This window comes from Zonotrichia albicollis, chromosome 13, assembly GCF_047830755.1.
Source record: "Zonotrichia albicollis isolate bZonAlb1 chromosome 13, bZonAlb1.hap1, whole genome shotgun sequence".
Taxonomy (NCBI): Eukaryota; Metazoa; Chordata; class Aves; order Passeriformes; family Passerellidae; genus Zonotrichia; species Zonotrichia albicollis.
The window spans coordinates 271,693-288,757 of record NC_133831.1 but is presented as its reverse complement, the minus strand read 5'-3'; the positions used below and the strand labels follow the sequence as shown (position 1 = coordinate 288,757).

Genomic DNA, 17,065 nt, shown 5'->3' with positions numbered 1-17,065 from the left:
CTGTCAAGGGAATGGTGACACACCATTGGACAGTGTTGTGCTAATCTGAATTGTTACATAAAATCCTCTGCAGTATTCTTTGCAGATCACTTGATGATAACGTGGCAAAGGAGATTTTTTCATTACTGGGGTTTTTTTTTTCCCCTGCTGTTAGGAAAAAAAACATGCCTTAGTGACCACCTGGGGAAGTGAAAACCTTCTCTTGTCATACAGTGGCATCCACCGTAGAGTCTCCAGGCACTGCTGTTTGAACAAGGTGTGGCTGGCTGTGTGGCCCTTTGTTTGAATCTAAGGGAGACTTTGTAAAATAAACCTGCCCTGACTTTCTTGCTGGGCTTGTTAAATTAATGACTAATCCTCTTTTCTCTTAAATTGTAGTGAGGAGCCATCACAATTAAGATTGTACTACTATTCTTCCTTCCTGCTCAGCTCACAATATGGAGGATTCCAGTTCCAGATCCAGTATAGATAATGGGGTTCCGTTACCATTCCACTGGCCAGGGTGGGGGAAAGTTCTAGTGGGGCCCTTACATGGGACTTTTGAGAGCAGCTTGCAGGTTAGTTTCACAGAATATGAATAATGTGAAAGAGGTGGAGAAAGCAAAATGGATTGGCTGTGATAAGAGCACAGGGCAGGTTTTTTAAGAGAGAATACATCTCCCTACATAGACAGGTTCTCTCCACTCTTGCACCTTTCTGAACACAAGGTCTGAAGGATAGATATATGGTGTGCTTTGCATGTTACGGTATTCTGGAAATAAACTCATGGCAGAATGCTGAGTGCCTCAAACACAGCTTCTGATGATCTGCTGTTATGGTAGAGCTGTGGGGTTTTTTTGGGGGTGCTCATAATTGCCTTTGAGCTTGAAAGCCTGTTTTAGAGGTTAGTGCAGTAGTTCTCAGAACTCACAGATTAGGATTCCTGCAGTAGTTTGGCTCTTTCTCTTTCTTGGTGAAGGTCATGTTGCCTATGATCTTCCCTTCATATTGGGTTTAATGTATAAACATTGCCTATCCCATGTGGCTGGCAGGTGTTTTGGCAAAGGAAGATGAAAGAGGTTGGGAATGGAATGCAAGGAAAGGAAAAAAAAATCTTCATGAAATTGTCTTACAGGCACTTGTGTTCAGATACTCTAGCCTTGCATTTCCCTGTTTTGAAAGTCGTTGGTGTAATGTACTCAGCAGTGACCAGTTGTTCTGCTGAGATTGTGGGGCATAGTTGCTACTTGAGGAAGGGGAATGACACTAAAACTGATGTGTCTCTTTTGCTTTAGGGAAAGAAAAGAGAGTGTTTCCTCCTTTGTCTCGTTCTTCCCTGTTAGTTTTTTGTTGGAAAAGAAAAACTGTCTAGTTCATTCTGTCCTTTTCCAGCCTGTTTTCTAGCATGCTAAAGCTACTTTCACCCAATTCAAAGCACCCTAGCTACCTTTTCAGCTTTGCTTCAGTGGCTTTTGCTGTCATGGAAGTTTTCTGTGGTCACACAGTCAAACTCAAACGTTTCTAGTGCTAGAAGAGTTGTTTTGCTTCCTTTTGCAAGATTGATGACAATGCCTAGCTTTAAAGCCTGGGTGTCTCCGAGTCTCCCTAGAAGAGAATTTCACTAAGTAGTATGGAAGAGTTCATAGGAGATTGTCAGGCCCTTAGATGTTTGATTTCTGTTTTCATTTTGTGACCTCATATTCAATAGGATCATAGAATTGTTTTCATTTTTGTGCATTTTCTGTCAGGATGAAGACACTAAAAACCTACTGGGACTACAAGGAAGCTGCGTTAAATTATCAAGAAGCCTGGAGAGTGCTGCGTAGCCAAGCTCTGCTGGGTTGGGTCAAGAATGCCAAGGAATACCTGCACTTCACATGAGAATCCATGTGACTATGTGAATCCAGGAATAAGCTCTGGTCCACAGCAGATACCTTTGTATTTCAAGGGCCAGAAAATGACACCCTCTAGTTTATGTGCTGTAAAGAGACAGGAGTGAAAAGGAAAGCCATTTAGAGAGTACTTTTATTTTTACTGAGTTGAAGTCCTCTTTTTATTGAAATATAGAAAAGGATCATTGCTGACTTTAAATTCTGAGCTGCATGAAATAATATGCTTCCAAAAGAAAGGAAGCAGTGCTGTGCTATCCTGGTATCTGAAGGTAGGGCCTACCAGCCATAGTCATTGCAGTGAAAGAAATGTCAACTGAAATTCAAGCATTATTATGGAAAATTTTAGTGCCACTTTTTTCTTCCGCCTCTCATAATGTTGTTGTTTTTCTGTTGCTGGGACAACCCTCATGCATAGTAAGTAATACTTTCATAATTCTGAGCTCTTCTTGTCTGGTGCATGGAAGAATTTTCTATGTCCTTCAGCCCCATTGCTTCTAACTTGAAAAACTAGTTCTGTTAAAGTGTCTCTTTTTTTGGGAATCCTTCATATATGCTGCTATTTGCTAAACATAGCCGCAGATGTTGCCACAGCAGAAGCAAAAGCACTGGGAAGGAGTCTGTGTCAAACAATACTACTTATGATATTCTGTGCATCTCAGTTTCAGGACTTTGCCAGATAACATTTCAACTGCTTTGCCTCTGTAGGCAGGAAAGAAAACTTCTGAATGACTTGGTTCAAATTAGCCAATCCTGTGTAATTACAGGCAAACATTTACCTACTTTTCAGTGTTTCAAGCACCGTCCATCTCCATGCTCCCTTGCGGGAAATGGTCAATTAAAAGCAGAAATGCTTCAGCTATTTATGTCACTGGCCCTTGTGTTCATTAATAGCCTGGCAAAGGTGGAGATGCTTTGGGGAGTATTGAAAGTAGTCTCTGGCATGTTCCTTCTATTTTCTCTTGCCATTATGCTTTATTACCAACTAAAATCTGCATGACAAGACAGTCAACACTGTGAGCAGTTGTGGGGGAAGCAGTGTGTAATCCTCCTTAAACCTTCTGTTCCAGTTATTGCCTTTTGTGAGCAATTTCAGGACTGTGTAACTGCTCCTGAGCCCATTCCCCTTTTGTATTTTTCTCTTGTAAACCACAATTCATAAAATATTTGGACAAGGCAATGTCAGGATGAAAGAAGCGGATAATTTAGAACTTGAAAATTCCTTAGTGATTTGATTTTTTTTTTGTTCTTTGGTGGTCTGTAGTTTTGGATTTGAAAAATGGGCACAGCAGTTCTCCAAACAGCCTTTTTTGTCAACCTACTGAGCTACATATGGGACCAAACAGTACACATAATGTTACAGTATGAGAAGTGATAGCAGCAAATCCTTGTTACTTCACACTCAGGCTGACTTGTCAAGTAAGAATAGTTCTCTTGTTGAAGAAGTAACAACTTGAATTCTGTGTGTATTTGCCCATTCTCTCAAATCCAGCACTAACATGCAGAAATACCAGTTGTACTGGTGAGGGGGAAGTAATTTTATGTGTTTGTAGAGGGCAAGGGATTATGGAGATTAGGAACTTGCAGTAGTCATCAGAGGATAAAAAATGGCCAGATGCCATTGCACATGGGTTACAGGGTGAGCTGCTGAAAATAAATGGTAGCTGTTCCTGTAATCGAGCAAGTAGTATTCCAGGGACAGAGTTCTATAGTGTACCTAAAGAGCTATCAGTAGATTTCCAGGTTCCTGACATTTGCCTTTGCTGAAATCTTGCAGAAACTATTAACTTACCATACCTAGTTTTGCATAGGTAATCAACAATGCCTGCAGTGAACCTGCTGACCAGACTGGAATGTTCCCATTTCCTATTCAGCTGCAATATTAAAATGGGTTACATAAGACTAGTTCTGTAGTCATGCATCAGTTTTCACATAAGCAGTTATATGGTTTAAATTCTTCTAACTCTTTTCTACAATTTGAGCCTGGCTGTTAGGATTGTTGCTGGTAAGATTTTTTTGTGAATTTCTAAAATACTTGTGAACTGTAGACTGTTGCTGTTTTGTTACCTGTCAGATTTAAAAGTAGTTTTTGAGGTGCTGAACACTGATGCTAACTTCATTTATTGGATGGAGCTGAGGACATATTTAAGCCTAGAGCAAGTCAGTGAATATGCAAAGAGAAGGAAAGAGCTGAAACAGAACAGCATTTAAAAGGCTGAGGGGCTAAGCCTGTGAGAGCTCATCCTCGACTGGATGGCATTTCTGTGACAGAAAATCAGTATATAAATGCTGCATTTGTTTCATTTGAAAATGTCAGGAAATGCTGTTGGCAGTACCATGAAACTGATTTAAAAACCAGAAGGGAAAAATGCAGAGATAGGAAAGAACAGTCTCTGCTTTTGTAATTGGTAGCAAACTAAACTTGGATCACTGTCAGCAGGTCTTTGGAAGAATTGCTCCTGGAAAGGAACAGTTGATATGTTCCAAGCCTGTATCACTTCTTTGCGCTGGTATAGCTGATACCCCGAAAAACAAAGATAGGCAAGGCACAGGGAGGACAGCAGAATGCAGAGACTCTGCCACAGGAGAGCAGAGTTAGCAGGGAGGGAAGCAGCAGGAATGAAGTGCCCACAGTGCATGGTTAATGAGGACAAGCAAACAAGTGGGAGTGGGAGCAGCAGAGCACAGGAGGGCACCAAGATTCCCACCATATGTGTAAAATGAGCACATCTGTATAACCCAGATAGGGCCTTGCCTGTCCCAAACTTGTTTGGAGACCAATGGCTCTTACTTGCCAGGACAAAGAAACTGTAATCATTGAGTAGAATGTCTTTAACAGCATCACTGTTAGAGGTGTTATTCTCTTTTCAGTCCTAGTAAGAAGGCAGGACAGACTCCCTGCATATCTTGAAGGAAGTCAAACCCGAGCATAGAAACAAGTGGTTTTCTCCCAGGGTGAGAGTAATCATGTTTGACCTTGAGGCTGCAGTTCCACAAGACCAGATGTTAGCATCCCACTGTCTTTGGAAAAGCAAGGTTTTGATCTTCACCGTGTACTTCCACTGCTCACCTTAACACAGGCTGGAAGGTTTACTGATCTCAGTACATTGCGAGTAAACTGAAAAATATTTAAATTGCTATATTTGTAGAAAAACAAACCATCAGCCCAAAACAAGATGCAGCCTTTCACTAGGAGTTAAAAGATCTCTGCAATAAATCCATTAAGCATTAGAGGAAAGGAAGAACCGGGGTTGTGCGGCTGAGGGCAGAATTCTGTTGGCAAGGAGGAAAGAAAGGCATTGGAGTTTTGTCTCAGACTATCTGATAATGTCATAAGAGGGCTGCAGCAACAACAGGTACATAATACATACAACTAAAATATATACATGTAGAAGCAAGGTATTTTTTGAGGAAAGACCATGTAAATGGTCTGAATTTGGTCTATAATAATGTCTATAATGTGATAATGGTCTATAATAATATACTAAATATTGACTGAATGCTAAATTCATCCAGTACTGGTTTAGTTATATTGGAGATAACATTTCAATTTAGCTTAAAGATAAGTCACATAGAGGTGTTGCTGTCTTTGTTTTTTGTTCAGTGCATCAGTTGAAGAGTTAACAGAAAATGAAGAACATATGGGCTCAAATGCTTTGTAAAATTTTACAGGAGTGTTCTATCTAAAGGGATGCATTTCACCTCTGAATTTCAAAAGGAAATCTCTTGATATTTTATTGCCATTTAACATGTATCTGCAGATGAAAAGTGAAGTTACTGCTGTAGAACTTTTATGCTTACATTCTCTGGAACTGCTTGCGTATCTGGGCTCCTGAATCTAAACTAATAAATACAGAGATGTTAAAGAGAGCCGTTTTGTGGGGGTTTTAGGGGCTTATGAAGGGTAATCCAAGAGTTACCTCAATCATAACATCTTCCCTTGGTTTTAGATCTGTTTGCTAGCATGTAACTAACTTCAGCATTTTTAAGTGTTTCTTACTCTTCTGTTAACAGCTAAGAAAAAATATTACTTGGTGAGTAGAAAAATGGTACCGTTTCAGCATAAAGGAAACAGAACATTTTCAAGTAATAAGAGGTAATTCAGAAAATGACAGGTGAAACCACTTTTCTTCATTCTGAATCAAAAATTCTGTTAAGAGTAAACATTAATGTGTAAAAAGGGAGTTAGAAGTAATTTAGGATGGAAGTGCTGACAGAATGTTGCCTAAAGCAGTGGTTTACAATGCAGCGCTACTCTGACTAATGAAAGGCTTACTGAGATCTTGTAACTGTGATGTAACTGTTGACAGAGTAACTGTGATGCACGTGCTTACTGCATCTGAAAATGCATTTTCAGATGCAGTAAGCACATGCATCACAGTTACTGTGTCAACACGCAGTAATAGGGTAGTGTCAACCTTTCACAGTTTTCTACGTTCACATTTTTGAGTCCTTTTGCCAATGCACGTGAATGACTGCGGAGCTAAACAATTCTAGGTGTAAGGTATTGTCGCGAGGGTTGGAGTTAGTATTAATTTGATTTAAGTTTGGAAGTGGTAAATTCCACTATAACTGGAAGCATTTTAAGAACTAGATTCTTAGGCACCACATAGTGTGAAAATGAATTAAAACTTTTTAACAGGAATCTAAACTGTATTTAGCGTTTCCTTGCTGGCTTAGGAAGGTCAAAGTGATGCTAATCCTTCAATGCAGTGTTATCCTTTAATATCAGAGTACAAACTCCAGCACTGTGCAATTAGGTCAGTTAGCTGGTTTTTCCACCCTCTCCCACACAATCCAAGGACTTGCCTCTAAATAGGAGTAGCTGTGAGATATAGTAGCTCTGAAGCTATTTGTTTTGAAACCTACAAAGAGCTCCTTGTTTCTTCCTAGTGGTATCAGCAACCACACACTAAAGTTTGAGAAGCTGTACAATGTCTAGTAAGTAACAGAAGCAGCTGTGTAGCATCTAGTAAATGTGATGAGTAACTTTCTGGCCAAAATGAAGGTAAAGAAATGACAGCACTGCCTGTTTGTGACAGGAATTTTTATTGTACTTGTTTGTTAATTGAGAAAGGAACATACCAGCTCAATACAACACGATCAGCATCTTGCTCCTGGCTTTGGATAAGCTAGCAAATCCAGTGTTTCCAATACTAATTTATTCTTTTTATTTTTCTTACATTAACATCTCAAAACAGAAGAAATGTGTGTTCTTCTCTTCATGTTTTAGTAACCCAACTACTTTGCTTTATTATTTAATCAGTGTCATCATATGTATCCCCCAAAGAACTGAGGCTCTGGGAATTCATAGCTGTGAGAAAAAATAATGCACAAAACTAACAAAACTTTCTTTTTATAATTTAACAGTCTAATAAAACAAGACCTAGCAATATATTAAGAAATAAATCCAGTTACAAATGCATGTATATAGAAGGAACTTCTGAGGATGTCAGAACAGAAAATGATCAGCTATTTACAAGATACACAGCAGGATGATACAGTAGCCAAGCCCCACCATTCAGAAACCAAATGTGTTCTCTCCACTGTAGGCAACATACAAGAATCCATCCTCATCCTTTTCCTTCTCATAAAGTTGTCCCATAGTTAAGCTTAAAAGGGAAAAAAAGAGAAATGGTTTGTTTGGCTCATGCAAGTTGTCAGTGTTAACAGTCAGAACTTCATATAAACAAGGATCAATAAAAACTAAAACTATTACGTCTGTGTATAGGTAACAATACAAAAAAATGAGTGTAAATGAAAAGCAGTTGACACCTAATTTAGAGAAATGATCCTGGACTCTGCAGAGTAAATTTTCTTTATTTCTTCACAAATGCCTTTGTCAGAATGCTTCCTTATTTTGTTGGAAATTAGTCTCTATTTTGAAATCAAAAAGAAACCCTAGCAATTACTTGGCTGCTCAACTGCTCCAACCATCTATTTACAGATAGTTGGAGCAGTAGACATCACTTGGGTGCACAAATGAAGCCTCCTCAGCTCACCTTTCTCTGACTTCCCAAAACTGAGAAAAGGCTAATGAACTGAAAGATGGAGCTGGATGTGAGTGACAGGGAAAACAATGACATCATTCTGCCCAGGAGAGGAGCTGGGAAGATTTGTAAGCAGTACTTGAAATGGAAGTGAATTGGTGATTAGTAAATAGATCACCAATCATTGACGTCCTTCTCTCCTCATACAGAGGTTTATGAGCAACCATGAACAGATTGTGGTTTTGTTTATTGGTTAAGAAGTTACCATTTTTACATTAGTACTGAATGATCAAAGCCCTGTTTTCCTAGCTGAGATGTTACATCTTATTATGAACATGTGAGAAGAGACAATGGATCTCCCTTTCCTGTGCCTAGCAATTCTGTGATACTGTTATAAAGATGACATATAGGCATTCTCAGTACTGTTAAAAGAAAACAAGCAGAAAAGGATGGTTCTCATGGATCCCTGTTGTGTATCGGAGTACCTGGAGGGACTCTTTCTTTTACAGTTAAGTATTAAGAATGATATCACATGTAAGGCATGTAATGACATACTATTTCCTTAAATGATACTAAAGTATCTAGTGTAGAAAGTTGTAGTTGCTGCTTGTGCTATATTCTGTTATGTAGGAGAAAACAATAAAAGTTATTCCTATATAAAAGCAATGCAAAAAACCTTTCTATTGCAATTATTTTTTCATAGGAAAAAAATAATTAAAAAAAAAAAGAACCAGCAGCTAGTTTGTAATGTTACAATTTCTTTGTAAACTGACAGGTTATTGTTTTTTTTCAGAATAATTTATGGCATTTGCTATTGAGTATTTAATGTGCAACCTTTTTTGTTATACTGAGAATCATTGTGTTCTTGATATTGATGATGTATGTGTTTTTGCACTTAACCAAATGCAACAACATCATAACTCCAAAGCTCACCCTTGTGCCATGGAAGTAAATCATAATATATTTTCAGTCACCTTTCTTTTCAGCCTAGCTCAAGAAATAAGATGTTTATCAAATTCGTGAGGAAAAAAAACTTTTAGTGAGATTAAGATGTGACAAACATATCCCAAAATCACCAAATGAGCCTTGAAGAGCAGTGTTACTTGCCCTCTAATACGCACAGGCTTGCTGTAATGATTCTGAATACCAAGTGAATAGCCTCTCACCTGGATTGTGGGACAGTCTTGTCTACAAAGAGGAATATTGCCTTCTCAGATGGCAGTTGAATCCTCTTCCTGATGATCCACATGAACTGGGCCACGGTGATGTCAGACGGAACTAAGTACTTCCTCTTGTCAATATCAACAATCTGAGATCCTGAGACCTTCTCCACTATGACCTGTAAAGTGCAGGTATGAAAGTCAGGCTCTTCAGGATTGGTATGAACAGACGGCTTTGGTAGATTGTTTGCTCATAAAGGCTTACAGTGGTGAGTAGAGGGGATGAAAAAAAAGGTTTCCTGATCACAACCAAATCAGAGGTAAAACTGGCTCAGCACTGTAAAACCTGATTTTACAGCTGCACTGAAACCTACGTTCATATACACAATGACTTGAAACTTTCTACGCCCATGTTTGGCAGTCATGGGGTAAAAAGGTGTGTTATGCCTTAAAGACACCTGTGACAGGAAAGTACGCACATCACTTAACCTTTTGTACATTGATGATATGAAATTACTGCAATGTGGACTTAAAGCTGAAAATGAACCAGCGGTGTACCCTAGACACAAGTAAGGCTAATAGTGTCCTGGACTGCATTAGGCGAAGGACTGGTACTGGTGTGGCTACCTTTGTATTCTGCTAAACTGACATTTAGAGTATTCCATCATTGCCTCGGAAATCAGAAACTGACTACAGCAAGGAAAGATAGCAAGGTGGCCACAAACAAAACCAAACAAAAATAAACCAAACAAAAGCAACAGGTGCAGGGGGAAGGACAATTAAGTATTGCTAGTGAAAAAGACCCGATGCTCATTGTGCTACACAAAGTGATTCTTGAAGGAAAAATTCAGCAGGTCAGGAAATGGGGTTTACACAAGGTTCCAGGGTCTCCATTCCTTAGCTCTACATTCCAAGTGAAACATTAAGTTTGAAAAATACTTCTGACTGTTAAATTGACACCAACTATTTGGTATCAATGGTATGTGGCTCAATTTGAATCATCAAGCAGAAAACACATACTGGTCTGGACAAAGGATTGCTGCAATTTGAGATTCAATTCCTATATTTGTCTTTACCTTGCTGTCCATCCCTGATACAGCAGCATGTCGTTATGACTGTGAGTTCCTATGGTTTTTTTTCCCCATAGGTTATCAAGGATATTTTTGAAATGGATACTGTGAAGATGTATGGTCAAGGATGCTGCAGTCTATGTGTGAGGGAATAGTTAGTCGAGAGAACAGCATGGATCATATCAGCTCGCCAGATTACAACTGGAGAAAATCTTGTGACTTTGTGCAACTGAGCAGCAGAAAAAGTCAATGGGAATGAAGATTCTTCTCTGGGCTGTACTAATGGAAAAGTTACCAAAAGGTGAGAGGCAGGAGTGGCATTAACTGGTATGTGGTCAGATGGGATGTGGGAAATTTTACACTCAAGTCAGTTGAGAATGTGGACATGTTGCTAGCTGTTATATAAGGATGTGAACTGTGGTCTTGTCAGAGACTGAAATATGGTAAAAGGGATTGTGGGGAGAAGAAGAGAGCTCATTCACTGTTTAGCAGATTGGTAGGTATTAATGCTCCTCCAAGAAAGGAGGGGTCACCACTTGCATTGGCTCTTCAAACAGGGTTTGCACGGGGAAATTAATCATGATGACTGGTTATAGGTGTGGAATTCATGAGGGATATCATCTAACTAATTTAGCCAGGCTGGAAGATGGTCAAGGTTTCAATAGTCTTTATAATCTTTCTAAGGATCAGGCACAATCTTCAAGACAATTAAGGTATTTGGTGGGATATAATTGCCATTAGAAGAAAGCGGGACCATGATATACCATAAAAATCCCTGGAAAGTTTTTAGAAAGCATTTTTTTCAATATGCACTAGGGCACAGGAGGAAATGTTGGACTAGTTATATGTGTTTTGGACTTCTTTAAAACATCTAAGGACACAAAATGGAAAATGAATTTTCTTGGTAGGAACTCATCAGAGTGGGCAGGATGGAAGCATTGTATCTACCTTTGCCTGTAAGTAGTCTGTTGAAGCTGGCTTGGCTACTCACCGGGACACGGTCGGGGTATTTGGCTCGGATTTTTGCGGACTCGACACATCTGTGCTCTGTGAACAAAACTCGTAATTAGTCATTGCATAGTAATTATATTGCTGGTGTCCTAGGCCGAGAGGGCAGCGCCGGCAGGGCCGTGAGCCTGCGGGGAGCGCGATCACATTCCCGTCTCCGAGCGGGTCTCTAGATTTTCGGGGAGACCGTCCCCGGGCATCGCACTACCCTTCGGCAAGGGCCGCCAGCGGCTGTCCGCCCACATACAAGACGGCCGCCTGGGGAAGCCGACCGCGACAGATGGCGACACGGGAGATGGAGGGCAGCGGGGCCGCTGCCAGGCAGCGCCTGGCTCAGACCCACCCTTACCCAGCGCGTGGTCCTCCTTGAACATCCACTTCATGGTGCAGGCGGGCAGGGAGCGAAGCCAGAGGCGGCGAGGCCCGTGTGCGGGGAGCGGGGGCTCGTGCCGGGCCTGTCGCTGTCACGGTCCCTGTCACAACAACAGCCGCGGCTCGGCAGGCGGGACTTCCGGCTCGCCTGTTCCCCGGCAACCGCTTGAGCAGCCGCGCTTCCGGCCGGGGATCGCGGGGAGGGACTGTGGCATCTGGACGCGGAGTCAGCTGCCGGGTGCGAAGCCTCCCGCAGGGCTCCCGGGGCACTCGAAGCTGCTCCACAGACTGCATCGTCCCGGCAGGTGTCCCCATTCGTGTGTCCCCATCCTGCTGCCGGGCGCTATCTCGCCGACGGACCCGGGAGGCAGTGGTGCGCGTTCATTGGCTGATGGGCCCGTCCCCTCAGCGCTGATTGGCGCGGCGTCTCGTCAGTCGACGCTCCGCCCGGGAAGGCGCGGGCGGGGGCGGCCGGCGCCAGTGCGGGCAGGGGGCGTGCTTGCGGGCGCTGAGGGCCGCTCGCCATGGCTGGCGTGGAGCTGTACTCGCATCCCGCGCTGTACACGCGCTACCGGGCTGGGTTCTGCTCCGCCGCTGCACTGGCGCTGTTGCTCATCACGGCGCTCACCTATGTGCCGCCGCTGCTGGTGGCCTACCGGAGCCACGGTGAGCGCCGCTGGACCCCACTCGGCCTGGCCGGGTCTGGCGCAGCCCTGAAATCTCGTGCTGTTTCTGCCCTCAGGTTTCTGGCTGAAGCAGAGCGCGTACCTGGAGCAGCCCACTGTTCGTTTCCGGTACGAGGCTCTCTTCGTCGCCACCATCGGGTCCGGCCCGGGCAGCTTCTTGGCGTGGAGCACATTCCCGGCGTTCAACAGGCTCCAGGAGGACCGGCTCCGAGTCCCGCTCCTGTCGGTAGGCCTGCCGGGGGCGGCCCGGCAACACTGGCGAGAAGCGAGGCTGCAGAGTGGGGCCAGTGGACCGGCAGCCGGCTCAGGGCACGAGTGCTGATGGCGCTTTTGAGCGGGTGGCCCGTCAGGCACTGCTGCATTCAGGTAGCAGCAGCTTTATGTATAACCTTGTGCCTCACATCGGGATTTGCTGGAATTTTAATGAGTCCCGTTTCACTCCCTCTCAGTGTTACTGAATCGTAGCATTACTTAGTTTGGAAAAAGCCCGTAAGACCAAATCCAGTCATTAATCAAACCCTACCAATTTTGCCACTAAACCAGGTCCATGAACACCGCAGGTGCTTTGTGTGAACACGTCGGTTTACTTTCATCAAATTAGTTGTGCCCTTCTGTCCTGGCTACATGGCTTGTCATTATGTGAAGCCTGCAGGGTACACCTAGATTTGGAAGTAGATATGTGCCTTCAGAAACACGTGATCTCTGCCTTGCAGTCACTTTTCTTTCTGGGATTTCACAGTGGCAGTTATTTTTCTGTCTGCCTCTTTATGAGCCCTCCTATATTTTGCAAGTAGCTGAAGTACTGGACACTCTGGCACTCAAGCGTAGCAAGCCTTGGCTTACCGCCAGGAATCAGCATACAGAGGCCATTTAAGAGGCATCCTACAATAGCAGGAGGCACAAGCCTGACCATCAGTCATATATTTGAACTGCGTCTTACACAGAAGATCCAGCACCAAGGCATGCTTTGTGGCCTGCAAGGAAGATGGTTGGAATGGTCTAGGGCAGAAAAGACCTTGAAGTAAACTTTTCCTCCCTGGAGGGGTGTGTGAGACCTTGTATAACAGACAGCAGTGTTGGCTTTTTGTCTCTAGTCCTCTGTCTGTAAATAGGTAGCTTTTTATTACATTCCTAACTGTGCAGTCTGTTTGCTTCCTTGGTATGTGCGTGCTGCAGTTGTAGGGTCCCCTGGGGTTTTACTTTTTTGGTTTTCTTTCTAACAGAAATTCCTGTCTTTAAAAAAATTTATTTAGATGAGAGAAGAAGACAAAAATCAAGATGGCAAAATGGATCAGTTGCATTTTAAACTGGAACTTCCATTACAACCAACAGAGCATGTAGTTGGCGTTCAGCTGATTCTACTCTTTTCCTACCAGCTTTATGTGAGCATTTTTAGTTTTGTTTGTTGTGATGTACAGACCTATTGTAAAATTCCAGCAGTGATTATACAAAAGATGAAAAGAAACCTTCCACAATTGAAATTCCTATCCAAAATAGGTGTTTTACTGAAAAATATTTTATTTTCTCCCCCTTTGCTGTGTCATTCCTAGTCTAGCTCTCTTGTGTATTTTGATATGCTTTGTTAGGGTTTGGGTTTTTTTGTTTTTTTTGGTTTTTTTTGTAATATTTTAAAGCTTTATATTCTCTTGGGCTGTAGTGCACTCACTGTACAGGACAGAAATGCACAACAGTGAGTATCAGTGTGGGTGGCACCTGAAAAATAACTGAGATTCTTGCAATAGGCAGAAGGATGTGCATTCCTACAAACTGCTGCGTCTTGACATAACCAGTTCATTTTCTGAGGTGGGGAGTCAGGCTGTTGCAGCAGCCTAAAACTCCTTACATTTTGCTAACAGCTCGTGAAGCATCAATAATCATCTGCCAGGATCTTCTGTATCTTGTAACTGGGACGAGGAAGTGTTACAGGAAGACAAGACAGTTCTGCTGCCATTGTACCTCAAATGGCAGTGCAAGTAATACCTTAAAGCAAAGAGTAAGCCACCAGCACACAGAGAACCCAGGGATACATCTGAAAGGAGCAGTAATACAGAGCTGCGTTGGGTGCAGCCACAGACAAAAAGTTGTTTTCCTAGGGAGATTAGGCTGTTTCTTTTGAGAGTATTGCTGATTGCAGATGGACAGGCTTAGCAAGCATAGCTATGTGGTGTAGAAAACATTCTTAAGCCAGAGGCCCAGAATAAAGGTCCAACAGTCCTGATTTTGGGCTGAAGTATTTGGTCAGGTATTAGTATCACAGAGAGTTACCATATTCACAACACTTTTTTTTTATCCCACTGTAAATGTGGAAATTTTCCTTCAGACTGAGTGGTTGATAAGAACTAAGGACCTCCCTTCTTTATTTGGTTCTTGTTGCAGAGTACAAGTCCTTGATTTTGACTGCTGAGTTTTTTTAAAGTGTGTCTCCAATGAATGTGTTTTAGTCACCTTGCTGCTTTTTACATGTTATGGCTAGTCAAAACTTTTGGTCATTGGCCACAGACATTGCACTTCACTGAATCTCAACTTTGTTGAGATAATAGTTAGTTAGCTATTAGCTAAGGTAGTTTGCTTTTTTAATAAAGTGATATTTTTTTATTTGGTGGTCTCTTGTATAGACTAAGATGATGATCTGAAACTTGGGAGTCCTAGAAAAATCAAATCCATGTAGAAAAATGTGTAGATACCAAGAGGTAGAAAAGTACATTGTGTCCCTCCTCCTCCCTGCTAAATTTTCCTTTTTTGTGTTCACTATTTCAGAGAATGTCAACATTTGTGATGCAGAGCATGGCTTTTCTTCAGTTTTTTTCTCCTGTGCCAGGGTCTCAACTCTATATGAATGGAGACTTGAAATTAAACCAGAGGCAATTACTTAACCACTGTGGACTGGATACCAGATACAATGTGAGGAAATGTTTGTCCCTTCCCCATCAATTCAACCCCCCCACCCCAATCTCTTAATCCTCCTAGTATCTCTTAGTTGACACCCTAATTATTTGTACTATTGCACAGAGTGAACTGTAAGACTTTTGAACTGGTGTTTTCTTGTTAGACTACAAGGAAGAGGTTATTCTGCCAAGATGTTCAGTCTAATGTTTATGTTCATTCCTTGAAGGGCATGGTTACTTTGTGTAAGAAACTCAGAATTACTGTCTTGAAGACTGGATGAATAATTAAAGTGTCTCCTTGTTGTAACAGGTGTCTGTGGTCAATGGCACAAGCCCTTTTGCAAGTGACTATGATCTGGCAAACATCATTGCAGCATATGGGGATAGAAATGGTAAGCCTGAATGTGTAGCTATAGGACAGTAGTAGTTAGCATATTGGCAGCTGTTTTGTGGGGTATATGACTTCTGTATTAACACCTAAAAGCCCCTTAACCTGGACATTTCCTTTCTCTGTTATAGTGACAACAGTCTTTTCAGATCCCAGCCCTGTTTGGATGACTGGAAGAGCAACGGATATGCCATTTATCATTAATGCCACTATTCATTACCCAGTGGAAGTTATCTTATATCCTTCAAAAACTGTGCAAACTGTGACATAACAGAGTTACATTATTTGAGCCTCCACCACGTGCAGGTCAAATGAAAATGTTTTCTCTTAGATGTGTTGCTAAACTTTTTTTTTTGTTAGCTAAGCAAATGTTACAGTTCTGGAGCTGATGAAATACCTATTTGTCCATTCCTTCAGATGGTTGTGCCTTCATAACCACTTTTTGCCTTTCTCTATTGGTAACCCGTGTTGCTTTTCAGCTTTGCTAAAAAGGCCTTTAAAGCAGTTTGTTAGCTATTGTCATGGAATATTTGTAGTACATCTTGCTTTGATTTTGCAGTACCTGCTGTCCCGATCTGTCACAGATGTCACTCACAGAGCATGATACTGTATTCTGTGACCTAAAGCAGATGATTAAAAATCTGTATGCAAGATCATCTCACCAAATAATAACGCCTGCAGTGGGAGGCTGTTACATCTGTTCATGTGCAGACAGACCAGAATTTTTTTCTTTTGAAAAAGTAATTCTTCATTGATTATGTTCTTTGTTCTTCTTCTGAGACAAGAACAAGTCTGCATTTAGAAGAATCTGTATGGAGCACACTTCTTACAAGATTTGTTTACCTACCTGAATATTAACAATAAGTACTTCCTGATGACTCAGGCACAAAGCAGGTACTTTACCTAGAATTGGTTTAGATGTCTTCTAGAACAGATGTTCTCTCCAGCTTTTGTTACCTACCGTGGTGGAAGGCTATTAGCTGTTTCTGTGGTTCAGAGGCTTAGCATTTGTGACACAAACCGATGTCTTAACAAGGTTTGTGCCTTTCTGCCTATGAGTTTCCTTGTTTAGATATTGCAATGGTAGCATCAGAAGGTTCTCTATTAACACTCCTTAACTTTCCTTAAATATCAGCCAGGATTTTGGGAAATTATGAAATTTGCCTGGATCCAGTATGTCAGCATCCTCCTTATCTTTCTTTGGGTGTTCGGTAGGATTAAGACATTTTTGTTCCAGAATCAGGTGTTGACTACAATTCCAGTATCCCCAGTTCTGCCTGTATCTCCAGTACTATCCTACAAACAGCACCAGTCCTGAAGAGATGCCTGAGAAGACTTTATAGAAATGCCATTCAAAAATAGTTACCTGATTTTATTCTCTATACACTTCTTACTTCAGAAGGTCAGAATTTTGTAAGTATATTTTAAGTATGCTCTGTTTGTGCATTGTTTTTTAAAATACATGTTAATTCACCTAATTTCTTTAGGAACACTGCTTTGGAGCTGGAAAAGTTTATATATTTGACAGTAAAAAACAGCCTAGTTATTTTTTTGCAACTGGAGTATGCGTTAAAAACCATTTTGAAAACTGAAAATAAAAATACGCTAAAAGTAACAACATTAACTGATTTTACTTCT

At 41.6% G+C, this 17,065-nt stretch overlaps 3 protein-coding genes across 10 annotated transcripts in view; 2 read left to right on the top strand and 1 right to left on the bottom strand.

The window, feature by feature from the left end:
* The window catches only part of ADAT1 (adenosine deaminase tRNA specific 1), a 24,833-nt gene extending 17,652 nt beyond the window's left edge, over nt 1–7,181 (top strand). For all 7 annotated transcript variants that reach the window (XM_026797584.2, XM_014272210.3, XM_074550606.1 and 4 more), the window contains one exon: nt 1,728–7,181. In XM_026797584.2, coding sequence (XP_026653385.2) covers nt 1,728–1,860 — 133 coding nt within the window. In that variant the 3' untranslated portion in view covers nt 1,861–7,181. The remainder of the gene's footprint in view (nt 1–1,727) is intronic.
* GABARAPL2 (GABA type A receptor associated protein like 2) lies at nt 6,901–11,587 on the bottom strand. Its single transcript, XM_005494283.4, has 4 exons — nt 11,446–11,587; nt 11,080–11,135; nt 9,025–9,197; nt 6,901–7,480 (listed from the first exon to the last, which is right to left on the bottom strand). Exons 1-4 carry the CDS (start codon nt 11,477–11,479, stop codon nt 7,390–7,392), a joined length of 354 nt encoding a protein of 117 aa, XP_005494340.1. The 5' UTR covers nt 11,480–11,587; the 3' UTR covers nt 6,901–7,389.
* Nucleotides 11,478–16,905, top strand: TMEM231 (transmembrane protein 231). 2 transcript variants are annotated; one of them, XM_074550614.1, is made up of 7 exons: nt 11,478–11,841; nt 12,211–12,380; nt 13,408–13,536; nt 14,912–15,055; nt 15,350–15,431; nt 15,559–15,669; nt 16,561–16,905. In XM_074550614.1, exons 1-7 carry the CDS (start codon nt 11,478–11,480, stop codon nt 16,743–16,745), a joined length of 1,185 nt encoding a protein of 394 aa, XP_074406715.1. In that variant the 3' UTR covers nt 16,746–16,905. The 2 variants fall into 2 exon arrangements, with proteins under 2 accessions (XP_074406715.1, XP_074406716.1); XM_074550615.1 differs by lacking the exon at nt 11,478–11,841 and adding an exon at nt 11,902–12,134.
* Nucleotides 16,906–17,065: the final 160 nt, after the last annotated feature.

What these genes read in the sequence shown, in the direction of transcription:
- TMEM231 (XM_074550614.1), top strand. Translation starts at nt 11,478, where the DNA reads ATGGTGCAGGCGGGCAGGGAGCGAAGCCAGAGGCGGCGAGGCCCGTGT. An exon ending in TCCGAGTCCCGCTCCTGTCG is followed by an intron (nt 12,381 to 13,407) that starts GTAGGCCTGCCG and finishes AAATTTATTTAG; the next exon opens with ATGAGAGAAGAAGACAAAAA. An exon ending in AGCATATGGGGATAGAAATG is followed by an intron (nt 15,432 to 15,558) that starts GTAAGCCTGAAT and finishes TCTCTGTTATAG; the next exon opens with TGACAACAGTCTTTTCAGAT.
- GABARAPL2 (XM_005494283.4), bottom strand. Translation starts at nt 11,479, where the DNA reads ATGAAGTGGATGTTCAAGGAGGACCACGCGCTGG. An exon ending in CAAGGAGGACCACGCGCTGG is followed by an intron (nt 11,136 to 11,445) that starts GTAAGGGTGGGT and finishes TTTTGTTCACAG; the next exon opens with AGCACAGATGTGTCGAGTCC. An exon ending in AAGACTGTCCCACAATCCAG is followed by an intron (nt 7,481 to 9,024) that starts GTGAGAGGCTAT and finishes TTCCCTTTTAAG; the next exon opens with CTTAACTATGGGACAACTTT.